Below are 27,772 nucleotides of genomic sequence, written 5' to 3'. Positions count from 1 at the left end.
TATATCATTCACACTGTTCTGTACCTAGTCTTTTTTTTTTTAACTGCAATATGGGTATCTTTCCAGGTCATTATTACCTCATTCCTTTTGTAACTTCTGTGTAATATTCCATGTCCCAGGGCCTGTGGTCACATTACCCAGCCCTGTTGTTAGGCAGGGTGTCCCTGAGTCTTGCCGTTGCTGTCAGTGCTTCACGAGCGTATGCATCGCTGGGAGCTCGTGGGAGGATAAGGGACTGCTGTGTGTGGTGTCTCTGGCTGGATGTAGCACTTGACCTTTTGTTCCACCAGTGGTGCTCAGTGTTTGGGGGGAGCAGTGCCTGAGTGGAGAGCTGATTGGCACTTTGCCCTCAGGAGTGGAAATGGAGCAGGCAGCCAGGTAGCTGGGACAGTGCTCCCAGAGTTCCTCTATCCACACTCCAAAACTGGTGCTTTCACGCTTGACAGGTGTCCTCTTGTCAGCTCCTGCTGCTCTGAAGGTAGCTCTCAGGAGGCGAGGTGCAGGCTTCAGTAGCTTCGCCTGGTGGGATGGGTTAGGAGGACGCTAGAGGCAGAAGGGTACTGCCACTTCTGTGGGCATCGTGATCAGTGGTCTCAGGTGAAAAGTCTCTTATTTACAAATCCACACTTTTTTTTTTAACCAGAGTGCTTAAAGGTCAATGGTTAATCTGTATGATGCCATGATTTCCTTATTCTCTCAACTAACAACACACAGACCATGGGAGCGGACGTGTGCCTGTGCTCCATGCTTGCTTACATTACGGTCTTAGTAGTGGTGGGTCAGGGGTCTCTGGAGAACAGAATCAGTTCTGTGTGTACATGTGTGTAGAGACTGATCAGTCGACTGATTGTAAGGAACTGCCTCATGTGGTTGTGGAGGCAGGCACACCCCAAATCTGCAGGGCTGGCCGGCAGCCTGAAACCCAGGGAGTTGTGGATGTTGCAGCCTGAGTCTGAAGGCAGTCTACAGGCGGAATTCCCTCTTCCTCTGAGGACCTCAGTCTTTCTCTGTAAGCCCTTCAACTGATTGGATGCAGCCCACCCACATTATGGAGGGCAATCTGCTTTACTCAAAGTCTGTTGATTTAAATGTTAAAAATACCGTTACAGCAACATCTAGACATGTTTGACCAAAGATCTGGGTATCACAGCCTAGCCAAGTTGATGGGTAAAATTAACCGTCACAAATGGCTACATAAATATTACTTCTTATTCCATCTGATACTTCAAGGGATCTCCCTGAAGAAGTTGGTGCTTCTGCAGAGATGTGTCTCCAACCCAAAGGTTTTAGGCACCTTTGAACAACTGTCAAGATCATGGATGCTTTCTTCAAAATGACACATGCTCACGCATGCAGAATTTTGCAAACAATTGTTGGATGGGTATGGCTCTCTCAGAGCCTGTCTGGGGAACTCTAAGGGTCAGTGTTTCTCTAGTCAGATCCCTGTTTTGCAGGCTTTTGTTGTTGGGCAGTGTCACGTGACCAGTATCATTGGCTGTGGCCTGGTGTCCTTGCTGAGAACAGCAGAGCTGCCTTCAGGGAACTGGTCAGAGTCTCACCTGGTTCCAGACCCTATTACTTTGTCCTGCATGGCTCATTCAGTCCTTACAACAACGCTTATCCCGAATTTTCGGACATGGGCACAGAGGCTCAGAGATGTTGCATCACTTGCCCAAGGCAGCCCAGCGAGTAAGTGGCAGAGCAGGATTTGAAGCCAGGCTCAGAGCCCAGGCTTGACAATGCCTCTGTGCCCACCCAGGGGAGGGAGTGCATCCCCAGGTGAGAGGGTTATGTACACAGAGGGGTCCTGAGGGGTTCTCTGTTACACACTCGGCTCCTGGTTTTATAACTCACGAACAGGTAGATGTTATCACAGAGCATCACTCATACGGGACTGTGGGTTCAGGCCCTTTTTTGAAGTCTTGCCCTTTCTAGACACTGATCTTCCAGGGTGATGGAGCTTCCTACGTATGAACTGTTGAGTGATTGGCTCAAATCTGAGCAGTCGGTCATACTAGGCTTATAATTTCTTTTAACTGAGTAGAATTTTGACTCTCATTTCATCCCATTTTATAGCTGAGCCGTGTGAATGGCACGTCTTCGCCACAGTCACCCCTGAGCACGCCTGGCAGGGTCGCTGCGGTGGGGCCTTACATCCAGGTTCCCAGCGCCGGCAGCTATCCTGCCCCTGGAGACCCCATAAAGCCCCAGTCTCTCACTATCGCCTCAAGTGCTGCCCACGGAAGATCCAAATCCGGTGAGTGGCCTGGGTCCTCTTTCGGGGGGAGAGTGAGCAGGAAGGGGGACTGTGGGGGGGACAGTGGCCTCAGAGAAGACCCCCACGTTGCACCCAGCCTCTGCGATGTGTCCTCCAAGGCACTTTGTCCTCTAGGGCAGCATTTGGGGAGCTGTGTGCCACCATAGTAATGATGATCCTAAAACAAGAACAGGTTCTCTTTTTTGGACTCAGTGTCCTTACTGTGTGGCTTCTCAAAACACAAATTAGTTAAGACCTGAGCCTCCCCTGCCACAGGTTTTGTTTGCCTGTGAGGGTGCTTGTCCTCACACTACGGCCCAGGCGGAGGGCTGCCTCCCCATCAGCAGAGCCTGCAGCTTCTCTGCTTGCCCGACCCAGAGTGGTCTCTGTCCACCAGAAAGTCCACAGGCCACCCCGTTGGCTCTCGGCCACCCTGAATCGTGCGGTGTGACCGGACTCGGGCCCCCAGCGCCGAGCCGGTGCGTAGCCGTCCCGAGGACATGGAGCTCCTGCGGCGCCCCCGGCTTCCTAGCCGAGCGCAGGCCCAGGTCTCCACGGAGACGCCACACTGTGTCTTCAGAGGAAGACGGCTGTGCTTTAAACTGATGCATGAGATGCCAGGGCTCCTTGGCAGTGAGACTTTATGACAGGGCTGCCACGCTGGCCCATCACACACGGAGTCACAGAGCACAGGTGACATTCCTGACAGCGGTAGTGCTGACTGGGTCCGGACTACATTTTGAGGACTTTTTTAGGTTTGGTGGTAGATTTGTGCTGGTCTTTCGTTTGTTCGCTTTGAGTTCTCTTGCCTGGCACCTGGTCTGAGCAGCAACACCACTGCTGCCCCCGCTGGAGGACCCGGGGCTTGCTCTGACCCAGGTGGGAGGAGGTGTCCCCAGTCCTCGTGGGCCACGTGCCCGGCTCAGATCTCTTCGTGGCTGTGTCTTAGAAGCCACGTGGAGCGCGTGGTCGGCATGAAACTCTAATTGCAGCTTTCTTTGATAAGCTGTTATTTATAGTTTGAACCACCCGATGGTGGGAGTATATATTCAGCTGTTGCCGATGGCAGATAATTAGCACAGCCGGCTCCTTCTCTGCTTAAATATCTCAAAACCTGCCCCGAGCTGAGGATGGCTCGAGTTTCCCCTCTTCTCTGTGGGTGGATGCTAGGTCGCCTCACAAGAGGTTGCCGGGAGAAGACCCCTCGCAGGGCCGGGAGACCGTGTCCTCCGGAGGTTCGGCAGTAGCCTCGCTCCTTCTCTGTGCTGTGGGGTGAGTGAGCGCAGGAGACCTGTGTCACCCCCACGTTGGGGGGCAGTATCTCGGCCCAGACATAGAGCCGGGGTGAGAACATCTCCCAGGGGAGACTAACTGTGCTGTCGGCTGTCCTTCTGGTTCCCGTGTCACACAGATGGCCACGGTAAACCCAGAGTGACCAGCTCGTGGACAGTGTCAGACCTCGACGTCGGGCCTGACTGTGGCTCGTCACAGCGCCCCACAAGCCCGTTTGCAAACCGTATGTTGGCTGGCAGGTCCGGTGGGAAGCTCTGGTGACGGTGCCAAATCAGCCATGGCTGTTCTTCCAAACTGACAAAGGCCTGCGCCTCGCATTCAGACTTGAGACAGAAACCACATATACATAATTGGTCCCCGCCTTCAACAGGTGTGAAATTTGGGCTGGGTCGAAACACCAGATCATCCTCAGGAAGGGTTTGAGAGGTGCTGGCCCAGCAAGGGTTTTTTGGTTTTGTTTTTACAAAATTAAGACGATTTTCTGAGTTCATTATGAGGCTTTTAGTTTTATCTTCAGTACAGGAATCTCCCATCATACTTACAGATGACTGTCCCTTTATAATAGGAACGAATGGTCTTCCTTCTGCACCTCCTGCCGCATCCTGAAGAAGGCACGTCCCTAGTCCCTGTCCAGTCCCTGTGTGCCTGACTTCTGCCAACTCTCCCGTGGCTGTGGGATTTGAGGAGCAGCCGGTGGCCACATTTTCTGTGATCCTGAGAGAGGCCAGGGACTCTAGCCCCCGCAGCCAGCCCCATCCTCCCTCCTGAGTCAGCAGCAGGCTCTGTCCATTTTCCCCTCAGCCCGGAGTTTGCACTCGGTGCATCCTTGGTGAACCTGTGCATCCCTGGCCCACACCGCACCCCCCCCTGGTCTGATACAACCAAGGGGGCGTGAAAGCACACACACTTCTGTCCTGGAAGAGGCTGATGGGCCACACAGAGCAAAGCGATGGTTTGGACTAAGGCCTGGGAATGCCTCACCAGGGCCCTAGCAGCGGCCTGGAGCCTGCAGTGGTTTCCAGCCATGGAGGAACTGAGCCGGAGTAGCAGTGGACACAATGGGCTGGCCGTGCTGCTGCCAGAGATAGATTTGGCTTAGGAGCCACCGCTGCCCGGGCGCTCAGAGGCCCTCTCATCCTCACTGCGCTGACGCTGCTTGTATGGCTGCGTGCAGAGCAGATTTGAGAGTTTGCTCTTCCTGTTTTGTGAGTCGCAGGTTTGGGCTCAGGCACAGTTGCTGTAAGGGAGGGTGATTTCCCGCTGCTCTGCCATTGCCCTACCTGCCCGTGCTGGCAGATGGGAGGAGGGGCGAGGATGCGCTGCTCTTACAGGAGGGCCCAGAACAGTGCCCTTGGCTGCTTTCCCTCCCATACGGCTGATGGCTGGGAGGGTTCCCACTCTAGTCCAGCCCTGTACTGCTGCGGAGAGAAGCAGGGGCCTGAGGCGGGCTGAGATCTAACCCTGTGGGCTCACTGTGAGTGGGCCTGTGTTACCAGGGAATGCTTCTGCACCCTTTCTCAGTTTGGAAGATGCTATGTTAAAAAGCATACCTTTTCAGTGGCTGTCCTGAAAATGCTGGGTTGACTGGCTTTCTAATCACTGCAACAGAATGATAGCCTGCTACTCCAATCACTGGGAACTTGTACTGTCCTCCTGTGATCATGAATTATTTTAAGAGGGTGGAAATTTCTAACAGATTAAAGTCAAATTTTTCTTTTAATACTAGAAGCAGTACAGGTCAAACCTGTTAAGAAGTCAAAAGATAAGTCTTTTTTATTGCTGTCTGTATTTGTAAATAGTGTTTGAAAACCAAGTGCCGACGCTTATGTTCTTCATTGGTGTCGATGTAATGGCTTTGACCTGTATTGCAGTGGGGGCTGAGAATGTTTCTGCAACCCTCTGGCCCCTCGCCCGGGCTGGAGCAGCCCTGTGCTTGGCCATGGAGTCTCTGCACACGTGACCGCACGTGGGCACTGGTGAGGCGGTGCCGGCAGAGGCCGACCTTGGTCGTCCTGCCGCGCAGCAGCCGGTGTGTGGGTGAGGGGGCGCCTCCTGGTCATGGAGCTCCATCAGAGCGTGACGTCCCAGAAGGTGATTTTTGCTTCTGGCAGGGGGTTATTCTTATGTTGGTTCAACTAATTTCAAGAATAATTTTACTTAAATTCTGTGTTCTTTTCAAGCCAATGATGGAAACTGGCCAACATTAAAACACAATTCTAGCTCTTTGGTGAAAGTGACGCAGATCGCCAGCGTGGAGTGGAAGGACTCGAACGTGGAGGGGCCTCTCAGGCAGGGGCCCGTCTTGAGCCAGCCTGTGCCCGTGCCGGCCTTGGGAGCCCCGGAGAAGCAGGTGGGCCGCTTGTCTTCGTCACAAAACACAGACAGGCTCCTAACTGACTGCATCCTTATTTAGCCTTCGTCTTTATCTAAGTGGTAGGAGGTGTCACGAGGCAAATTAATCCTGTTGGTGTCCAAATCATAACCCAAGTCTGAAGGAGTTCATGGACCCTGAGCACGAGAGCCGGGTGCAGGTGTGAGGCCTTTGGTCAGGGTCGTTCACCCTGCTGTTCACCCCCACGGCGTGCCCCGTGCCTGGTCACAAGCCTATTTGAAGGATTACAAGTCCTACTTTGTGCTCTTGTGACCGTGGATGGAAACGTGCTTGACTTTTCAAAGGATGACTTTGTCTTTCTTTTTAACACCTAAATTTAGGGCATCGAGATTGGTAAAGTGCCACCTCCCATCCCTGGTGTCGGCAAGCAGCTGCCTCCAAGCTATGGGACGTACCCAAGCCCTGCGCCCGTGGGCCCAGGCTCGACAAACTCCCTGGAGAGGAGGAAGGAGGGCAGCTTGCCCAGGCCCAGCGCAGGCCTGCCCAGTCGGCAGAAACCTGCACCGCTGCCCCCTGCAGGTGGCCCCCACCAGCCAGGGTCCTCGCAGCAGATTCAGCAGAGGATTTCTGTGCCACCAAGTCCCACGTACCCGCCGGCAGGGCTGCCTGCCTTTCCAGCTGGAGACGGCAAACCTGAACTCCCACTAACTGTGGCCATTAGGCCCTTCCTGGCTGATAAAGGGTCAAGGCCACAGTCCCCCAGGAAAGGCCCACAGACGGTGAATTCAAGTTCCATATACTCCATGTACCTCCAGCAAGCCACGCCACCTAAGAAGTACCAGCCAGCGGCGCACAGCACCTTAAATAAGTCGGTGAAAGCAGGTATGGTGGGTTTGCACTCTATCTCGCGGGACTAGGAAATCATACTTGAGAAAATGCCAATCCATATCCTTACTTTGGGGCCACGTGCTATTTAGGATTAAACTTGATTCTTACATAACGTGTGGCCTTGGGTATCTGTGTGAGATGGGGGTAAAAGATGACATGCACAGAGCAGTTCTGCAGGTGGACCACAGCTCTCTGACTTCTGTCTGAGTGCCCGCCTACCCACATTTCTCAGGAAATTCAGGTCTCGGAAGGCTGGCACTTTGGAATTTCTTCTTTTCCTCCTGCTTCGTAGTAACTTGTACAGGACCTATCTGGGGAGCTGGCGTAGTAGGAGCTCTGCCTGGATCTGTGATCCCCCTGGCCTCCTAGTAGTAGCTGAGCCAGGCCCCTAGGGGGTGATGCGAGGGGAGGATTTTGCTGCTTTGGGATCCTTTCCCAGAGCCCACGGGGGAGAAGAGCCCTGGTTTGGGTGCAGGAACATCAGCCCCGGGCCTCCTGGGGAGGCAGGTGTGAGCACAGAGCCCAGTTCCCCACATACGGAGGCTGACGGTGATTCCTCCCTGTGCGGCAGGATCCTGGGCATCTGGGCTGGGCTGGGGCCTCTTCAGATGTTCTTGGGTGTGGGCTGCAGATTCCAGAATCTAGTTTGAGAATCCCTAGGCAGGCCAGGCCACTCTGTGCCCAGGGATCTCCCGGGTGGCTGTACCAGCACTGGCCTGCGGCAGGCCCTGGCCCACGGGGGAGAGGCTTGCCAGGGCCACCGGACCAGCCTTCCTTTCTGAGGTGGCCTGTGTGCTTGGTCCCAGGTCACGTGGGTTCTGCTTGGCCAGGAAACAGTGAACACCTGTTCAGGGCAGGAAGGCAGGTTTGCAACCTTTTGTTCTTTTTCATTTGAGAAAGCCCCAGTTCTGTAAACACTGATAAATTAGAGACACTCCACCTTCCAGAAGGAGTTGGTGGGGTTCTGTGAGCAGCAGCAGGTTCCTTTGGGATTTGATATGGGGACTTAGCATCCTCAGTGGCAGATTACAGTCTCTGTAGGAGCCCATCTCTGTGTCGTCAAAGGTGCTTGGTGAGCAGGCCCCAGGCGCCACAGGCTGCTGAGGTCGGTGTCCTCTGTGTCTCCCCAGTGTATGGTAAACCTGTTCTGCCGTCCGGCTCCACGTCCCCGTCGCCGCTACCGTTTCTTCACGGGTCGCTGGCCACAAGCGCCTCGCAGCCCCTGCCCCCTTCAGAAAGTGCTGAGAAGGAGCCAGAGCAGGACAGCCCTGCCCCCGCCGGAGACGGGGCCGCCGTGGAGAGCCTGCCGCGGCCGCTCAGCCCCACCAAGCTCACGCCCATTGTGCACTCGCCGTTGCGCTACCAGAGCGACGCTGACCTGGAGGCCCTGCGCAGGAAGCTGGCCAACGCGCCCCGGCCCCTGAAGAAGCGCAGCTCCATCACGGAGTCCGAGGGCCCCGGCGGGCCCAACATCCAGAAGCTGCTGTACCAGCGCTTCAACACCCTGGCTGGGGGCATGGAGGGCACCCCCTTCTACCAGCCCAGCCCCTCGCAGGACTTCCTGGGCTCCTTAGCCGATGTGGACAATGGGAACACCGCCGCCAACGGGAACCTGGGCGAGGCCGGCCCCGCCCTGCCCACGGCCCCACTCCCGGCCGAGCCTGCCCCCGCCTCGGACGCCAATGACAACCGGCTCCCGTCCCCCGAACCGGAGGGGCTCATCTGTCCCCCGAACACCCACCAGACAGCCGAGCCCGCCGAGGACGACAACAACAACGTGGCCACGGCCCCGCCCGCTGAGCCGGTGCCCCCGTCCCTGGGGGAGGAGCGCCTGCCCGCATCGCTCCCCACCGCCGCGCCCCTGCCGGCGGCCCCTACGGTGGGTGCCGCCCTAGACCAGGGCCCCGGCTCCCGAGTCAGCCAGCCAGTGCCTGTGGAGGGCGTGCCTGTGTTGGGGGTGCTGGGAGCAGTGGGGCTCGTCCAGGGCACGAGGGGCGGTGGCCTCTCACCAGAGGGCCAGCCTGGGGGCCTGAGGTGTCCCTGAGGAAGGGCAGGCAGCAAGGGGAAGGAGAACCTTCTAGACAGAGCCCTAGAGGGAGGGCAGTGCTGCAGGAGCAGAGGCAGGCAGGAGCTCCTCACGGCTGGCAGGGCGGAAGCAGTTGGGCTTGGCTGTGACCCGCCTTGCTCCCTCTCTCAGGTGCCCACGGCGCAGCCCGGCCCCCGAGGCAGAGACGCCCTTCGGAGCCAGGCCGGGCTGGCCTGAGAGCGGGCTGGTCCGCGGTGCCCGGCACCACTCGGGGCTGCGCGGGAAGCTCTGCCTTGGGCTTTAGGCCCTCCCCTCTTGCCCGCTTCCCCCCGGGCCTGCTTCTGTGGGGTCACCTTGAAATCCAAAGCTTCCTCCCGATAGAGCAAACGGACCAACCTGAAGAAGCCCAACTCGGAGAGGACGGGGCACGGGCTGAGGGTCCGCTTCAACCCGCTGGCGCTGCTCCTTGACGCCTCCCTGGAGGGGGAGTTCGACCTGGTGCAGAGGATCATCTACGAGGTGAGCAGGCGGGCGGCCGCAGCCCTGGTGGCCCCGGGCAGGGGCGGGGCTCATGCGCCCTGTGTCCTAGGTGGAGGACCCCAGCAAGCCCAACGACGAGGGCATCACCCCGCTGCACAACGCCGTCTGCGCCGGCCACCACCAGATTGTGAAGTTCCTGCTGGACTTTGGCGTCAACGTGAACGCCGCCGACAGCGACGGCTGGTGAGGGCCCTGGGGCGCGGGGGTGGTGGGGAGAAGGGAGGAGGCAAGGGTGCAGCTTGGTCCCAGGCCTGCGTATCTTCCGGGGGTTTTGTTAAAGGCTCGGCTGTGTTCACGCTCTTCACGTGGCTGACCGCTGACTGTAGTCTGAGCCTCTGCTGAGCCGTATGTTTTTAAGTGGCCAGAAAGCCTGTGTGGAGGGGAGCCTCGCGGGCCGGCCGCTGCGGTGCCGGCCCTGCACCCCGTGGGCCTCATCGTGAGCTTCAGGCAGCGGTCTGCGCTGCCGCGTTTGAACAGCCATTTTTGTATATTGTGGTAGAACACAGCCGTCACTGTCGCAGCCATTGTAAGGGACGCGTCACTGGTGTGAGGGACACTCGTGCTGTTGCACCGTGAACACCCAGCTTACAGGCCGGTGTTCAGTCCACTCCCGGCCCGCCCTTTTCAGAAACGTGTGTGTGGCCCAAAACTGTTAGTAGAAGTGAGGCCACTACACAGGCAGCAGCACAGCAGCTCACGGGGCACTGAGCACACAGCCCTGGGGGCCACCTGGGACCCGGCCGGGCGTGAGCGCCTCCTCTGTCCCTCCAGGACACCGCTGCACTGCGCCGCTTCCTGCAACAGCGTCCACCTCTGCAAGCAGCTGGTGGAGAGTGGCGCCGCCATCTTCGCCTCCACCATCAGCGACGTTGAGACGGCTGCGGACAAGTGCGAAGAGGCGGAGGAAGGCTACTCTCAGTGCTCCCAGTTCTTACACGGTGCGGGGCGGGTGGCCGGGGTGCCCCAGGGGAGAGGGCTGTGAGGGCTGAGGTGTCCCAGGGTGGGTCTCCCGTCCCGTCCCATCCTGTGCGGGAGGGAAGCTCCCTTCTCCATTAGGCAGGGCTGGGTTTTCCAAGGGCTAAACAGTCACAGGCCATCGACGCTACACCCGATGGGAGAACCTGTGGGCCCAGCCTACCTTAGACCCTGGGGACAAAGTGACACATGAAACGGGCAATGCCCTCCAGGCCCAGCTCCCAGGACAGAGGCCGTGCGGCGGGGCTGGGGGCGGCCGGCCTTCCTGGGGACCCGCAGGCGAGTCCTGGGTGTGAGCTCACTGGGTTGCGGTGGCTCCGTTGCTTGGTGGCGAGTGCTTCCCACTGTCCAAGAGCAAGTCACGCGGCTTTTTTAGACTTTTGGAAGTTTGTTCTACGTGTGGGTTGTACGTTTCACCTTAAGAAACGCCTTTTAGAACAACACTGTTTGGCTTCTGGACACAAAGGTTCCGCCACGGTCCTCTTGCTCGGACGTGGAAGGGGCTGTTGGTGTTAAGCGGAGGGCGGCAGCTGGCCTGGCTTCTGACCGCTCCACCGCGGCCCCCGCCGGGCTGCCCAAGGACAGCAGCGTGTCCCTCCCGATCCCGCTGCGCGGCTCCCTCTGCAGCCCGCCCTCCACGGAGACCTGACCGTTTGCTCTTCCGTCCCAGGGGTGCAGGAGAAGTTGGGCGTGATGAACAAAGGCGTGGTGTACGCTCTGTGGGCTTACGAGGCCCAGAACAGCGACGAGCTGTCCTTCCACGAAGGGGACGCCCTCACCGTCCTGAGGCGCAAGGACGAGAGTGAGACCGACTGGTGGTGGGCTCGCTTGGGGGACCGGGAGGGCTACGTGCCCAAAACCCTGCTGGGGGTAAGCACTCCGCGCTGCCCCTGGGGCCCCGTGCGGAGCCAGCCGTCCCCTCCTCCTGCCGTGGGCGTAGCCTGGGCTCCAGTCCTGCGGGCTGGAGACTGCCTTTCTCCAAGCCTCGTGGGAGCCGTGGGGGGGCATCTGCTCTCGAGGAGGCCCATGGGGAGGCCGGAGCCCCCCGACGGGCTGCTCACAGCATGCTCTGCTCGTGGGGCCTGTAACGGGGTGGGGGGCAGGGCGGCTGCAGGCTGCTGCTCTGCGTTGCACTGATGCTTCCTCAGACCCTTGGCAGGGCCGTGCCTTTGCTCTCGTGCTCCGTGCCCGGTGGGGCTGGCACATGCTTTCGTGACACAGTCGCTGAACACCGTGGGCCTGCCAGGCACCTTTAGGGGCCTTGCAGACAGCGTCAGTGTCGAGTGCTCTGAGAGGAAGAGGAAGGGGGTATCCTGGGAGTTGGGAAGTTCTCCATACGAGGGTGACAAGCCGAACTTCGGCCTGAAGGAGCTGGTGTGCGGCCTTCTGAGGGCAGCCTGGCCTCTGGACGGGGTTCCTGTCCAGTGGGTCGTCCCCTTGTCCTAACTCCTGTCCCTTGCTTCCCAGTTGTACCCACGGATCAAACCCCGACAGCGAACACTGGCCTGAACTTCCCTTTGGAGCACCGCACGGGCTCTCCAGCGACAAGGAGCCACTGAAGAGGTGATTCTGCCATTTCCCCGGGGAGCTGAAGCTAGACATGGCTTTACCGGTGCTCCCTTCAGCAGACAGCGTCCACAATGTGAAACCCCGGCAGGTTCTAGGTGAGGCCCTTTCTCCGGTCTGCCCGCAGCTGGGAGAGAGACCTTCACCTCCAAGACCACCGACTTTTGCCAGTTACTGTAAATCCGAATAAATACCCAGCTTTCTAAACAACCGCCCCTGTTGCCAGTAAGAAGCCCTGTAATTAACCCCTGGTCGGTTGCCAAGGAAGACGAATGCTGTCACAGACTTGGGCCCCAAGGCCGTCGTCCCTCATTCCCGGTGTCACCCCAGCCCCAACAATGAAAACTTGTAGCTGCTGTGAGGTGCGTCGCCTCGCTAGAGCCCTGCCCTCCTGTTGACTGGAAATCACAGAAACCCGGGCACCTTTCTCATCCTCACCACATGCGTTTCTTCATCACCAGAGGAGCCCCCGTGTGGAGACTTCGGTCCAGCGGTGGTGCCTGGTGTGTGGGCTCCACTTCCTGTTCCGGGCCTCAGTCTAGGTCACCGACAGGCCATGGACACGAGGGACCTTAAGAGCGAGTGACACGTGGTCAGGAGTCTCAGCACAGCACTGCCTTCTCTGCAGCCTCTTGCTGCCCCGGTGTGGTCCTCGCCCCTCCCGGTGTGGACGTGCTCTGCCGAGGGCTGTGCAACCCGCAGGCCAGGAGGCGGTGGACACGGGGACGCCTGCAAAGTCACGGGGCGGCTATAGGGGCGGGAGGGCAGGGCCCCGGCTCCCCGGTCCCGGCCATGACACCATAACCTCTGCCTGGTTCCAGACTTGAAGCAAGTAAGGCGCTTCCCTGAAGCGTCAATTGTACGTACAGGCTTTTATATACCAAAACTATTTTTTGACTAAACCACTTGAAACTGTCAGAACCATGTTGGAAATGTTTTTTTCTCTCATTAAAATCCAGGCCCTGAGCTTATTTTCCATGTACGAGTCTTGTGTGTAATTTACGTATAGACACGTGTAGATTCTTGTTGTAGTCGCCTACCTTTAAGCACTGATTGATTGTGTACACAGTGTGCTGATGAGAAGCGAACACCCTGCAGGGCAGTCTCTCTCCGCTGATGCCATGTAAACGTGCACACAATAAACCGCTGTCTCTCGCCGGAGGCTGTGAGTCTTGTGTTCTGGAGCCAGAACTGAGCTGAGCACGAAGCTCAGGTTGTCTGGACACAGCGAGGTGAGGCCTGATCCGTATTTTCAAAATAGGTTTTAATCATAAGCTTTATATACAAATTGTTGTACAATTATTTTAATAAAGGGAAATAGTGAAAAGTACAAAACACAAATCTTGTTCCTTCCCCTGTGAAGTAGCAAAGGTTTGTTCATAGCCCCAGATGAGTGACACACGAACGGGCAGTCTGTGAGATGTGCTCCAGTACAAATCAGGCCGAGTTACCACTGCCCAGATCACTTCCGTGGAAGAATTAATGGAACGAACATCAAGGGACCAGAACCATCTAGTAAACTTGGGCACTCATAAAAACATGGTATAGATTATGCTAAAAAGAGTTTAGCAGTAGTGTAGCTCAGTCTCTCCCACCCCAATTACGCATCGATAAGAGACAAATTCTAAAGCACGAGGTGTTCTGAGCATTAATCAACTGTGTACATATTGCACTAAGTAAGCTCCGAGTACTTGAGTTGCGTTTCCAGCACGTGTAGGGTTAGTTGCGCCTGTGCGTGCTCGGCGAGCAGGTGCTGCTGCCCCTAGCAGACTGTCCAGCCCGCGTGGCGTTACTGGTCCCGAGATTCGTAGAGAAGCTTGGCAGCCTGCAAGGTGACCAGAGATAAATGCGTGTGCCTGGCTGAAGCCAGTGGGGGCGCCCCGGCTAGGCAGGCGGCGGGCCTCCCTCTGGGAAAGGTGGGCAGTGCTCTGAGCAGAAGGGCCGGGCCCACAGTACCTTGTGCATGGCCACCAGCCATGCTGTCGCCTGCCTTCTGCTGCCGTTTGCGTCCTCCCCGGCCGTCAGCTTCAGCTGCGTCACGCCCTCCACCCCTGGCGCCGTGTACTGCAGGGTCATGCCTGTGGCCCGCGCGTTGCCTCCTGGAGCGGGGAGACAAGGTAAGGATGCCCGCGGGGACGCTGAGCGCCCAGGGTGCCGCCAGCCCTGATGTGCTGGCTGGGGCACCTCCTCCCCAGCCCTGGTGCTGGCCTCGGACGGAGGCGGCCTGGAAGCAGGGCCTGGGCTAGGGGCTGCCCAGCGGATGAGCCCGAGCTCACAGGGCGGGACAAACACTCGGCACCACATGGCCGAGAACCCAGGGAGAAGGCGCGGTGCCGTCGGGAGGGCTGCCCAGGCTGCACCCTGCCTGTCACGCTGGCCTCACCCCCACCCTACTCTGGAGAGCCAGGGTCAAAGCGGAGGGCCCAAGTGCCACCAACACCCCATTCTAGTACACGAGCTCCCGAAAAGATGCCGTGTGGGGTCGGCCTGCTGGGACAACTGCCTGCCTTTGGGCTGTGACGCCATGGACGACGACGGGACCCCAGCACCTGCTCTGAGAACCAACAGCTGGAGGAACAGACGGCCCTTCTGTCACGACTGCAGCCAGAAAAGTGGCAAGGAGACCAAGCCTCACAGTGGAGTTTGCCTACAGCTGTTCTACTTTGTGACTTGGGAGGAAAACTCCGTTGTGAGCAGTTACCCAGCTCAGAAGATCCCTTCCATCAGACGCAGGTCTCAGAGTCAAACGCAGGCCGGCAGGGGAGCAGGTGCTGGGTGGGAGAGGCCCGGCCCACCGGGAGGTCGATCCGGCTGGAAGTGCCCCGCCACCCAAAGCCTGGGACGCCCTCCATGACCTTTCATAAGCCACGGTTTGACCCTGGGTGTCAAGTGGCTTGTCCCCGCCTGGGCTCCTTGCAGGAGTGCCCCCCGCCCCGGGCTCCGGGGCAGGCAGGCTGTGCTCTGCCCACCCCCCGCTCCCGTAAGCAGACTTTTACTGGCCCAGGCCACGTTTCCGTGGCTCCTATGACTGCTGTCGCATTTTGAGTCTGTCCGGCAGAGCTGCATGCAAGTACCTGGGCCTTGACAGAAAGTGCGCGACGCTGCTGTGGCCGCCGCCCCCGCCCCCTCGGGAACACATTTTTCTGGGCATTTAACGGTTCCGGAAGCCTGGGCAGAGCAGGACTCACTGTCCTCCCAGCACCGCCACAAGGGGGCGCGTGGCGCCACCAGCCCTCGGCCCCGCCCACACGCGGGAAGGACACGGAGGGATGCCCCGGCCTGGGTGGGGGGTGGCCCCCCGCTTCTCCGGACCATGACTTCCGCACCTTCGACTCACGGCGCAGCACAGGTGCCGCCACGCACAAGCCTGTGCTCGGGCACGGGGGGCAAACGCGGCGCCGGCCCGCTTCCCTCGCCACCTGCAGGCCCAGGAGCGCAGAGAGGCTCCTACGAGAGAACACGGGAGCGAGCGCGCTGCGGAGGGACGGGAGCGCGCTGGGGAGGGCCGCCGCCCGCGCCCCCCTCGCGTGGCCCGCTCAGGCCCAGCGGATGCCATGGGGACGTTAGGAAACAATGCGTAGGGCTCCCCTTGGGAGCGCAGAACTGAGCAGATGAGATAGATTGCTTCATTTATGCTTTGTCTGCGCGTCTTAGACCCAACTGTCCTTCAAATCAACCAAAAGAAGAGAATGTGTGTTTCACAGAGAGCCTCGGCGTGGACCCCAGCACACAGCAGGGTCTGGAGGAGGCGCGGCCCGGCGCGGGGGCAGGGAGAGGAGAGCGGCGGAGAGCGGGGAGCTGACCTTCGGAGACGGGCTGGCTCCCCGGGAGGCTGGTGTAAGTGTGCGTGTCTTTTTCTACGTCAAGAAGGTAGGCCGGCAGGAGAGAAGAACAAGCAAGAGCCCATCAGAAAACAGAAAGCAAGACGGACTAAGTCACGTGGGTTTCTTCAGCACGCTGCACCCAACACGGAACACCAACTCCACTTCCGTGGAAGGACAGCTGCTGAAGTGCGGAAGTTTAGGTGGAAAGATCCAGAATAGGCTAAGCGCCCCGCAAGCTCCAGGAGGAGGGTTGTCCCCGCAGACCCTGGGGGCCGTGGTGCTGGGCGGGCAACGCTCCAGGCATCGGGGAATCGGGCCGATGCCAGCTGCCGCCGGAGCCTTACCCCTGACCCGAGCCCGACAGTAAGTGAAACGTACAGAAGAGCAGAGTCCCCGCTTGTTTTACACGTTAAGCCCCATTCGCCTGGTGAGCTCCTACAGCCACTCACTAAACACAAGCCCCTGCCGCGGCTGAGCAGGACGGCCCACAGACCCCGAGAGTCACCCAGGCCGGTGCCACACGGCACTCACCTCCAGGAGGGAAGCCTTCTGTGAGCATCTGCACGGCGGCAATGCGCGTGACCTCGACCTCGTGGCGACTGTCCCCGTCCAGAAGCAGGTACCTGCAGCAAACAAAGGGTGTCCACACCGCACCACTTCAGGCCCGGAGCGACAGAGCGTCAGTGCCGAGCAGCACCTGCTCTTACCTCTGGTTGCTGGAAAGACGACAGACCATCGTGTCTGACTTCTCCGAGTTTCCAAAAGTTACGAGGAAGGTGGCTCCTGGGGATGAAAACCAGACATGAGGCCCCGGCAGCTCCCTTCTTGCCTCCCCTTCCAGGCCAGCCCACCAGGGGACACGCACAGAGGACAAAAGAAAAGCAAGACAGGTGGCAGCTCTGTTCTGCGGTGCCCTCGGCTGAGGCGGAAAGGCCGTGACAGGGTTGGGGTTCAACAGCGGAAATAAAAGGCGCTGCCTGGGGCTCCCAGGGGCCTTACCTCCCAAGGGCCTGGATCACAGGGCGCCGACCCTCCCCCAGCGCTCGGGGGCCACTGGGCAGCACCACCCGCCCTGCTGCCAGGAGGGGGAGGGGGCCCGCAGGCCGGGGGGGCTAGGCTGCCAAGGCCCGGGAGAGGGCAGCAGGCCCGGGGAAGGGGCAGCAGGCCCGGGGAGGGGGCAGCAGGCACGGGGAGAGAGCTGCCCTCTCGCCACCACCATGTCCCAGGACGGCCGGGGCCGCACCTGGAGTCCCAACCAGCGGTCCCAAGCCTGCAGCAGGCGCCCGGCAGAGACAGAGGCCAGGCAGGGCGTCACAGCATCGCAGCCACCACACGACAGACACGAGGCCCCAGGTGCTCACCGCTCAGGAGCAGCTTGAGCTGCTTGTCGTAGAACTCGGCCTCCCGGTGGGACACCAGGGCGCACTCGGCGCACTGCCGCACGGGGTCCACGAAGCACATGCGCCGCAGCGCCACCTTCTGGCTGCAGCACTTGTCGCAGAAGCACTTCCCACACCGGCGACAGTGGTGCTGGAGACGTGGGGCAGGCAGTGAGTACCCCCGGAGACCCGCGCCACCGGCATCCACGACCAGATGCCTCGAGGGTCCCAGTGGTTTCCCAGCGGCCGGACCCCCGCCTGCCGACCAGGCCGCCACCGTCCCCGAGGCTCCGCGACAGACAGCACCCACTCCCACCCCCCACTCCCCCTACCGCCCCACCGCAGCTCACCTTCCTGGTGAGAAAGTCAAACTTGGTGTCGCACTGCATGCACCTCGGGCACTAGAAGAGAAGGTGACAGGGCGTCAGGACCCGGCTGCCGAGGCCACACGGTCAGCTCCTCGGGGAGCCCCGTCCTGTCGCCGGAACCCAGGATCGGCCGTGAGATGATGCGATGCCGCAGCAGAAAGTGATCTACACCGGGTCCCCGCGCGGAGAAGCGCGGTGGGTCTGCTGAGCTGGGGCAGCGCCCAGCCAGCAAGGGTGCTACGAGGGCCCAAACGCCCGGGGCTCAGCGGGGAGGCCGGGGACAGTGCTCCAAGGACAGGCCGAGGCCCAGGGCCGGAAACAGCCACATTATCACCAAACCAACCAACCACGCGGAGGCCCTCAGACCTGTCATCTGACACAGGACACAGGGTTTCTTCCCATCCTGGCACCAAGTGCGGAGAGACTGTCCCCGCGCCGCCAAGGCTCAGCATCCACGGTGGGAAGGCTGCGCCTGGACACATGTGCCACCTCACCCCGATGACACAGTGACAGTAAGATGCCACCGTCAGGGAGCCAGACACCCTGACCACCACGCGACCCTAACCTGGCCAGTCCCCAGGCAGTCCTGGCCAACACGGCCTGACCCCAGGGTCCTGCCCTTCGTCCTCACTGCCTGGCTTCAATCTGGGCAGCCAGAACCCACTCGCCGCCCGGGCTTCATTCCCCATCCTCCCTGTTCTGCCAGCGCAGTGCTTGACCTTGACCCCTACTCTGCACCCCTCCCGCCCCCAGGCCTGCGCCTTCAGCCGTGTCTGTCACTCTGAGGAAATACACAGCAGGAGCCAGGGCCCACCATGGGGCCGGGACCCTGAGGAAGCTTCTGGAAGGAGCCTGGCATCCACACGCAGTGTGCCCTTCTCCGTGGGAGGGCAGGCGTCCAGGCCGGCCCCCAGCCCCACCCAGCTCTACACGGCCACGGCCCCACCCTGGGCTGGTGTCTAAGCATTCTGAGATCCCGTAACGTTTCCTTATTTTCTCTTTGCTCTTACGCTGCATTCTGGGCTGGGACACAGGGCCTGGCCCACCTTGGCCCTCCAGAACCATCCACAGAGTCCCTGCCGGCGTCAGGCACGAACTGGCTAATCACAGCGCAGCTGCTTCCACCAGCCCCTGCCATTGCCTCTTGCTGTCAGTTCTGGAACGTTGCGTGTGTTTGGCCCTCGGGCCTCCACCCATGGCAGGGCATCTGTCTGCCACGCTCTCCTGTGACCTCACACATCTGCCAGCCACAGAATCCACTGGATGCGGGGAAAGCCGGCGGGACCACCAGCATCAGGCCAGGCTCCAGTGCGAGAGCTGCCTCCCGAGTCTATGCGCGTCCTGCACCCACGGCGGGGACGTGGAGCCCAGGGCTGCCCCACCCTCGCCGGGAGGCTCGCATCTAGGCAACTGAGAGACCAATTTCTAAACTAAGACCACAGCAGAATTTAAAATTTGCTCCCGGGGCTTCCCTGGTGGCGCAGTGGTTGAGAATCCGCCTGCCAATGCAGGGGACGCGGGTTCAATCCCTGGTCTGGGAAGATCCCACATGCCGCGGAGCAACTAAGCTCGTGAGCCACAACTACTGAGCCTGCGTTCTAGAGCCCGTGAGCCACAACTACTGAGCCCACACGCCACAACTACTGAGCCTGCACTCTAGAGCCCCCGAGCCACAACTACTGAGCTCACGTGCCACAACCACTGAGCCCATGTGCCACAACTACTGAGTCTGAGCTCTAGAGCCCGTGAGCCACAACTACTGAGCCCACACGCCACAACTACTGAGCTTGTGAGCCACAACTACTGAGCCTGTGCTCTAGAGCCCACGAGCCACAACTACTGAGGCTGCATGCCACAACTACTGAAGCCCGTGCGCCTAGAGCCCATGCTCTGCAACAAGAGAAGCCACCATAATGAGAAGCCTGCGCACCGCAACGAAGAGCAGCCCCTGCTCACCACAGCTAGAGAAAGCCCGTGCGCAGCAACGAAGACCCAATGCAGCCAAAAATAAATAAATTTTTTAAATAAATAAATAAATAAAATTCGCTCCCTTAAAAACATTAGTGATCTAGAAGTTTTGTATTAATCTAAATAACCAACGAGGTTATTCAGAAAATGTACAGGCTTTTAAATAAGGTAAGTTTCCTGTGGATTATATAAAAGAAGCTTTTAAAGTTATCAAGAGAACAATTTGATATGAAAAGAAAATTAAATAAGGAAATAAAGCAACTGGTGAAGATATGAGAGTAAAATTACCACCAAAGAACTCACACCTTGTCTGATAGACCAGCTGCATCGAAAGGAAACAAAAAGCCCAGGCCGAGGCCCAGCACCAGGCCCCGTGCACCTGACCTGGACCCAGAGGCTCTGGGGTTCCGGGAAACCGCTGTTTGGGGAGACGGAGTCCAGAAACCAGGTGTGAGCAACCCACCTGCACCATGTGTGACAAAAGCTGCCTGGGTTCCAGCCTCTCAGACTACATCGCACCCAGGCCTGTGTGTCACCGCGGCGCCGCTAGGGTGGGCTGGGGCTGGCGTCACAGACAGGCACACTTGCAAGGGAGAACCGGGACCCGCAGGAGCTCAGTGAGGGCCCTGCGTGCGAGGTGCAGGTTAAGGCACAGACACACACAGCACACGCACACAGGCACAGAGACACAGACACACACGCAGATGCTGCCTGATCCCCCCCAGGCTGCCCCAGGCCGCTCCCCACCTGCCAGGACGGGTGGTAGGACCAGCAGGGCCGTCCGCGTCCTCGTCCTCGTCCTCGTCCTCGAGTGAAACAGTGTCAACGGTGGAGCCTCCAGCCCACCTCCGGGGCCCCTGCGCTCACCCCCAGGACCCCCACCCCACAGTTGGGAGGAAGCCGGTGGTAAGGGTGGCCTCCACAGGGTCCCCTGGGCGCCCACGAGAGGACGAGGGAGCCGGGGGGCGGCACAGACAGCCACTAGTGCAACACCCAACCCCGAGCGCGCTCCTGGCTGCAGCCCCAGGGTCAGAGCCCAGCGGCCTCAACCCCTCGCTGAGCCAGGAGAGCAACAGCTGACTCATGCACACCCTGCCGACGCAGGAGAGTTCAGACGAGGCTGGGGGTGTGCTTTCTGGTGGGAAAGTGAGGAGATTACGAGCAATCAAAGGAGAAACCAGAAAGGGCCACACGAAGCCGGGCCCAGATGGCAGACTTCAGGGCAGAAGGGGGCCTTTGGGGATCGTGGGGTCCACCCCAGCACGCGGCCGAAGGCAGAGGCTGGGCCACAGGGCTGCTTGGAGACCCGCGGTCTCTGCCGACCTGCTGTCCGACTCCAGCACAGGGAGCCCTGGGGGTGCCCAGGGCAGCGCATCAGGACGGCCGACAGGGCATCTCCCCTCAAAGTAGAAGAGTCGGAAGAGAGAGTTTGGAGAGTTTAAAGGAGTGTTTAAAAAGAAGTTACTATAAAAAGGACAGATCTGGGGACAGATGCCCACCCTCCCTCTGAGGCTGGAGCGGCAAAGGGCAGTCACGCCTCCTCCCACGCTGTCCTTGGCGGCGCTGGGAGAGACAACACCTGCCCGGCTGCGCCTGGCTCACACGCTAGACCGTTTCTCAGGCTACTAGGGGACTTCCCTGGTGGTCCAGTGGGTAAGATCCTGGGCTCCCAGCGCAGGCGGCCCAGGTTCGATCCCTGGTCGGGGAACTAGATCACACGTGCATGCCGCAACTCAGACCCGGCACAGCCGAAACAAGTGAATAAATAAATAAATATTTTTTTTAAAAACGCTTCCTCCTCCTAGAGCCCGTGCTCCGCAACAAGGGAAGCCACCGCAATGAGAAGCCTGCGCACAGTAACAAAGACCCAACACAGCCAAAAATAAATTAATTAATTAGATAAATTAAAAAGAAAAAGGCGTCCTCAAAAATAAATCATAAAAATAAGTTACAAATTACATGTATTACTGTATCTTTGTTGAAAAACAACCGTTTTTAAAGAGTAAAAGCATAACTCCTACAAATATAAAATGAACCCATGTCAAAGATTTAACTCATGGACTCCCCTGGTGGTGCAGTGGTTAAGAATCCGCCTGCCAATGCAGGGGACACGGGTTTGAGCCCTGGTCCAGGAAGATCCCACATGCCACGGAGCAACTGGGCCCGTGCGCCACAAGTACTGAGCCCTCGTGCCACAAGTACTGAAGCCCGTGCGCCTAGAGCCTGCACACTGCAACAAGAGAAGCCGCTGCAATGAGAAGCCCGCGCACCGCAACAAAGAGTAGCCCCCGCTCACCGCAACTAGAGAAAGCCCGCGTGCAGCAATGAAGACCCAACGCAAACAAAAATAAATTAATTAATTAAAATAAATTTTAAAAAAAACATTTAACTCATTAACTAATGAGGGAACCAATAAAATGTTAGAAACCAGCTCACGGGACGAAGAGCAGACACACAGCAGCCCCGGGACTGAGATGAATTTGACAACAGATGCTTTCACGGGGGTGGGTGGGGCGCCTGAGGGAAGGAGGGGAGGGACAGAACACCTCCGAGGACAAAGCCCAGAGCCATCAAACAGGGAACAGCAGGTGCAGACACCACATCCCAGGAAGGAGAGGCGGCCACTGCCCGTGTCCCGCAGGACGGCCAGGAACCCGCCTTCTCCCGACACTGGCAGCAGCGCCCCGCCGGCCCGAGGGGCCGTGGGCAGCTCTCCTGGCTCCTCACCACGGGGGACCCCCGCCTGGGATCCCGGAGGCCAGGAGACCAGAGACCGGGGACGCCGCCCACAATGCTCTGGGAACACGTCCTGCAAAGGGCCCCTCCCCACCTGCTCTAGAGAAGACTAACAGACACCCCTGTCCACCCACCACAAGCCACACGCGGACTGCTGATGGGACGGGCTGACTCGTCCATCGGAACAAAGTGCCCACGAGCTTGACTTGATAAAACCTTCATTAATCTCTCCTTCCTTCAAGGCCTTGAACTCTGACCCACCCCGCAGCCTGAGACAGGCTGTCCTGGGGTGGTGCAGCCCCTGATCCGCTGTCAGATCACACCACCTGCCCCTCCCACCCCGTTCCCTTCTAGCCTGGGCTGCCCCTCCCATGGAGCAAGCCCTGCCACCTGCCCTTGGAGAGCTCGCAGGGCCCTGGGCCAGACCTCCCTCCACAGTGACCCTGTGGGACACAAATCTCTCCTCACCTTGTTTTTTTTAATTTTTTTTTTAATTAATTAATTAATTAATTAATTAATTTTTGGCTGTGTTGGGTCTTCGCCCCTGCGCGAGGGCCCTCTCCAGTTGTGGCGAGCGGGGGCCACTCTCCATCGCGGTGCGCGGGCCTCTCACCATCGCGGTCTCCCCTGTTGCGGAGCACAGGCTCCAGACGCGCAGGGTCAGGAGTTGTGGCTCACGGGCTCAGCCACTGCGCGGCATGCGGGATCCTCCCAGACCAGGGCCCGAACCCACGTCCCCTGCATTGGCAGGCAGACTCTCAACCACTGCGCCGCCAGGGAAGCCCCCTCACCTTGTTTTTGTTTGACACACTTGTGCTCTCTACTCCCCGGTTCTGCATCTGCAGAGCACCTGACATCAGTGACAGTGCAGAGCCATTGTCATCACTGGCTGTACCCAGCGCCCAGGACAGGAAGAAAGGGGCTACAAAACTGCCCGGATTCCAGCAATAAAATGCAGTATTTGGGGCTACTTGTAGCAAGTCCTTACGGCTGTGTGCCCAGACGGCCCACCCCTAAGCCCACTCTCCTGGTCATGGAACACTCGGACGGCAGTCACACGAGGCCCAAGCTGTTCCCAGGCCTCCTCCCCGTCCCGCCACTGCCTCCCCACCTCACAAGCTCCCAGGGAGCATAGAGACACCAGGAAAGTGAGTCTCAGTTATTTCTGGGGCAGGAACCCCTCTGAGAAGCTGAGAGCTACAGACGTACCCACATCCCCATGTTTTCCAACATCTGTAAGGGATGCCCCTGTGGGCCCCAGCTACCAAGCTGGCACAGGGTCAGGCACTGAGTAAACAGTTGATGGGGCTTCCCTGGTGGTGCAGTGGTTAAGAATCTGCCTGCCAATGCAGGGGACACGGGTTCAAGCCCTGGTCCGGGAAGATCCCACATGCTGTGGAGCAGCTAAGCCCATGCGCCACAACTACTGAGCCTGTGCTCTAGAGCCTGCGAGCCACAACTACTGAGCCCGCGAGCCACAACTACTGAGCCCGCGAGCCACAACGACTGAGCCTGCGTGCCACAACTACTGAGCCCACGCGCCTAGGGTCCGCGCACAGCAATGAAGACCCAATGCAGCCAAAAATTAATTAATTAATCAATTAAAAAGAAAAAGAATCCCACTTTGATAATGGCAACACAACGAGAAGACCACATGTAAATAAACTTTAAAAAAAAAAAAAAAAACAAGGTGATAGATGGGCAACAGGCTGGCCGCTGATGGACCCAGAAGAAGACAGCCGGGACGAAGAACGCAGGACGGCTGCACACAGCCGTGACGCTCATCCACCCACAGCTGAGTGCGGGGGCGGGCGAAGCTGAGGACGGCATGTCGCCCCCTGCCATGCTCCACCTGTGCCCCGCCACCGCCCGTCCCAAACCACAAGTAAACCTACTTCTCAGCACTGGTATCTCCACACTTGAGTCCCCTCCCCACACACCAGGGTCATGGGTCCCAGAAGCACTGGACAGGCCCGAGTGCCGCCAAGCCAAGCGAGCAGCAGGGCAAGCCCCCAGCCCCCCACGCCCGCGCCAAGAGCCACCGCAACCAAGGCCAGACTTCATCCCGACTCTCCCAGCCCGAACTGCCCCACTCCAAGTTTCTTTTCCTCCGGACACTTCCTTTGGTCACTTCTGGACTCTAGGACGTTCCCCAGTACATTTCAACACGCACTTCCTCAAACTCAGAGGAGAAACTGTCCACGGTCACTTGGAGACTTCCTCCCCACTCTGAGCTCCCTCCGCCTCTAGGGCCTTCTTTGGCTGCTCAGATGGCAAACTGGGGGCGTGTTTCTGGAAGGCACCCCGCCATCCTTCCAACATGAGAACAAAACTTCTGTTACAGGAGGGAGTGCCACGCTGATCCAAGCACACCCACCCAACCTAATCACTTTCCCGAGAGCCCCCAGACAGGTGGGCAGGGCTCCAGACGCACCTCAACACCAGACCCGCAAAGAAGGACAACACATGCAGTACAACCTGCGAAACAATCATTTCAGGAAAGAGCAAAGGGCCCTGAAGAGGGCTGGCACAGGGGACCCAGAGGTTAACTGAAGAGCAGCTTGCGGGCTGCAGGGGAAAACTGCACATCGTCCAGAGGGGTGTTCTCCTGCACATATGGTCCCTAAGTGGACATATCCACTGCTGTGACATTTCATGGGGGATCAATCAGGGGGAAAAATGTCTAAAGAGGGTCCTCGGGGGACAGCAGTGGAAAAAGACTGACACTCTGACCTGGCCTCGAGGACACGCTTGGTGCCCACTCAGTGAAGTGGAGATGTTGCAGACACAGTATGTCCCTGTCCCAGCTCCCCTCCCCCGTCATGGAATAGACCAACTCGCCTCTAGCTCCTGCCCTCACCCGCCTCCTTCCAGGTCAGGCTGTGCGGTTCTGACTTCTCTTCGAACCTTGATAACACCTGTCCGGCTCCCTCACTGATGCAGTTAAAAGAGCTCCGGAACATGCATTCACTTAGGAGAACGAGAGTCGTGATATTACCTTTTTTCTCTTTAATCACTTTTTAACAGCACTAACCAAGGAGACCACGCGAGAAAAGGTATGTTCTGTGATTTCAAAGACTGCAAACGCCAGGAGGAAAAATGCAAAAGAGAAAGAGCACAGACAGGGCGAGCAGAAACCCAAGAGGAAGAGAGGACGTGGCCTGGGCCAGCTCAGTGACCCGCCTGCGCACCAACATCTCACCCTCTCTGTGCACTGGCCTGCAGGAACTCGGTGACCAGGAGACCAGAGAAAAGGGCAGCCCTGGCAGGACGGCGCTGAGACCTCCCCGCGGCTGGCCCAACCGCCCCTCCGAGCTCTGGGCGCTTCACTGCCAGTGCCCTGAAAACACCTGATCGCATCCTCCCCTTCGCCCCCCTGCAGAAAACGTGCCGCCTGCCAACCGTGATTCTAGGGGGAGGAAGGAAAAGTGGTCAATCGGAATGCTGGAAAGAGATGCAACTTAAAGCATTTTCAAAAATCGTGCTACTTTTATGTCTCTGGGACGTCTGTGATTTACAGGAATGCGAGAAGTTTTTCCGCCTGGTTTAGCATAGCTGAGAATAACCGGCTTATGGGATCCAGTCCAAACCCTGTGGCACAGCACAAAAGGGCCTTCAGAGGTTCCGCCCTCACCCCGCCCACGGGAGAGCTCACGCCCCGCCGCGCCCCTCACCTCTGGGAGCAGGTGCAGCTCCCCAGGCAGGACGCCCTCCAGACGCCCCACCTGGACGCGCGTACTCACTCCCAAGACTCCCTCAGACACCACCGCCGGGCAGTCCACACAGCGAGAGTCCCCTACACAGAGCGCTGATTATAAATAAACAAACACGGGCCTCCTCTCCTCCCTCGCGGGAGGGGGTCGCAACTGTCTCAAAGGTTCCAGCCCAGCAGCTCGACCAATGGATGTGGCGGAATCCACAGATGACCTCGCAGCTGGGCAAAGCCCGGGTCGTATCAGGAAGGGAGATCTGTGAAGGGTCACAGAAACCTCGGGGGGCAGTTTCTGAAGAGCGGGGGAGACTGGGCGCCCCGCGAAAAGAAACCAGGCCAGGCAGAGTACCCGTGGCCCGGGAGGGGTGGAGCCCGGGAGCTCCGCTAGGGCGCGGGGCAGGGGTCCCGAGGGCGGCCGGGTTTGGGGGTGGGGAGGACAGAAGGGCCGCCCGGAGGAGGCAGTTCCGGGGCCGGGGTGCGCGGGGAGAGGAGGGCGGGTCGGGCTGCGGAGGGGCGTCGGGGAGGCAGGGCGGGCCCGGGGAGCCGACGCGGGGCGCGGACGCGGGGAGGGTTGGGGGCACGGGGAGGGGACAGGGGGCGCGGACCCGGTCCCGGGGCTGACGGGCGTCCGCGACCTACCTCCTTGTCAGGGACCCACTGCGGCTCCTCCAGGCCGAACGGGCTGCCGAAGGCGCGGTGCTCGGGCACCATGCGCAGGCCGCTGGGGGAGCGAACCAGCTTCTTGGCGTCGTGGCGCGCGGTCACCTCGGAGGACATGACGCCGCCCCAGCGCTCGCCCGCCGCCCGCCGCCCGCAACCGGGCCCTAGCCCCCCGGGAGCCCCGCCCCGCCCCGCCCCACCAACGCGACTGACAGCGCCCGCGCCCAATCCCCACGCCAAGCACGGAGCTCGGACCAATCGCCGCCAGGTGTCCGCCCCGTCGCTGCGCTCTCCAATTGGCGCAAGGGTACCTCCCTGCCACCCTGCGGTCGGCCACCAATAGGCATTGAGGGCCCGCCCGAGCACGTTCCGCCCCCTCGGGGCTATTGAGACTTTGGATTGGCCAGTTAGTCGGCGACGTGGGCGCCGCTTCATCTCTGATTGGCGTATCCGGCGCGGGGCGCCCGGCGCTCATTGGAAGAGTAGGCTGCGAGAGGTAGGACGGCGCGAAGAAGCGTGTGGAGCGCGGTCTAGGTGAGTGGGAGGAGTGGTCGCCGTGGTCCGAGGCGGGATGGAGGCAGGGGTGGCGTTGGGCACCGAGAGCGCAGCTCGGCTCCCTCGCGACCCTCCTCCTGGGGCTTTGCGGGGACGGGGTCGCGCGTCATCGATGCCCCAAGCCGCGGTTCGCACCCGCGGGCGGGCGGGCAGAAGGCACAGCCGAGCGAGGGGACGAGTGAGGGTCCGAGCGAGTCTCGGCGGCGGGAGGGAGCCCGGGGCCGGTGCCGCGCGGGCTGGCGAGCGGGGCTGGGGCAGGAGGGGCCCGGTCCTGGGGCCGTCAGCCCGCAGAGCTGCAGGGCCACTTTGGGCTGTGGCAGCAGTCCAGGGGCCGTGGGGTGGGGCGGGAGAGGGTGGGGGGTGGACAACCTCGGGGATGCAGCACCCGGTGGGAAGAGCAGATGCGCGTGGGTGGCAGGGTGCGTCTGCAGGGCGCCCTGGTTCATCGGACGGCCAAGGCGGGGTCTACTGGACACCCAGGTCTGGGGGAGTGGGGAGTGCTCAAAGCCTCAGGGGCTGAAGAGAGAAGAGGTTCCCAGAGACAGAAGAAGATCCTGAGAAGCGAGGGGGGCCAGAAGTCCAGGCTGGCCAGTTCTGGAGAAACCACAGAGGTGGCCCAGGCGTGGGAGGACCTGTGTGGCCACCCAAGGTCCCAGGTGAAAGCTTCCTCCCAGCAGCCCCAGGATGAAGGAG

The 27,772-nt window shown here is 59.6% G+C and overlaps 2 protein-coding genes across 7 annotated transcripts in view; one reads left to right on the top strand and one right to left on the bottom strand.

Annotated features, from left to right (window-relative positions):
* The window catches only part of PPP1R13B (protein phosphatase 1 regulatory subunit 13B), an 84,038-nt gene extending 71,003 nt beyond the window's left edge, over positions 1-13,035 (top strand). The window contains exons 9-18 of one of the 2 annotated variants that reach the window (XM_059915105.1): positions 2,077-2,257; positions 3,669-3,773; positions 5,731-5,900; positions 6,263-6,764; positions 7,901-8,649; positions 9,178-9,315; positions 9,386-9,519; positions 10,108-10,274; positions 10,982-11,181; positions 11,779-13,035. In XM_059915105.1, the coding sequence (XP_059771088.1) occupies positions 2,077-2,257; positions 3,669-3,773; positions 5,731-5,900; positions 6,263-6,764; positions 7,901-8,649; positions 9,178-9,315; positions 9,386-9,519; positions 10,108-10,274; positions 10,982-11,181; positions 11,779-11,820 (2,388 nt within the window). In that variant the 3' untranslated portion in view covers positions 11,821-13,035. The remainder of the gene's footprint in view (positions 1-2,076; positions 2,258-3,668; positions 3,774-5,730; positions 5,901-6,262; positions 6,765-7,900; positions 8,650-9,177; positions 9,316-9,385; positions 9,520-10,107; positions 10,275-10,981; positions 11,182-11,778) is intronic. The other variant, XM_059915106.1, reaches the window with a different exon arrangement.
* Positions 13,036-13,124: 89 nt separating this feature from the next.
* Positions 13,125-26,690, bottom strand: ZFYVE21 (zinc finger FYVE-type containing 21). Of its 5 annotated transcripts, XM_059915109.1 has the most exons (10): positions 26,504-26,582; positions 25,827-25,948; positions 17,431-17,481; positions 17,063-17,231; positions 16,409-16,484; positions 16,233-16,324; positions 15,681-15,734; positions 15,204-15,324; positions 13,834-13,976; positions 13,125-13,702 (listed from the first exon to the last, which is right to left on the bottom strand). In XM_059915109.1, the coding sequence occupies exons 3-10, from the start codon at positions 17,467-17,469 to the stop codon at positions 13,530-13,532; spliced, it is 867 nt and encodes a 288-aa protein (XP_059771092.1). In that variant the 5' UTR covers positions 17,470-17,481; positions 25,827-25,948; positions 26,504-26,582; the 3' UTR covers positions 13,125-13,529. The 5 variants fall into 5 exon arrangements, with proteins under 5 accessions (XP_059771092.1, XP_059771090.1, XP_059771091.1 ...); XM_059915107.1 differs by lacking the exon at positions 25,827-25,948 and having other exon boundaries at positions 26,504-26,690; XM_059915108.1 differs by lacking the exons at positions 15,681-15,734; positions 25,827-25,948 and having other exon boundaries at positions 26,504-26,690.
* Between the last annotated feature and the right edge of the window lie 1,082 nt (positions 26,691-27,772).

This window comes from Balaenoptera ricei, chromosome 2, assembly GCF_028023285.1.
Source record: "Balaenoptera ricei isolate mBalRic1 chromosome 2, mBalRic1.hap2, whole genome shotgun sequence".
Classification (NCBI taxonomy): Eukaryota; Metazoa; Chordata; class Mammalia; order Artiodactyla; family Balaenopteridae; genus Balaenoptera; species Balaenoptera ricei.
The sequence above is the reverse complement of the archived record's forward strand: the minus strand, read 5'-3'. Positions and strand labels throughout refer to the sequence as shown.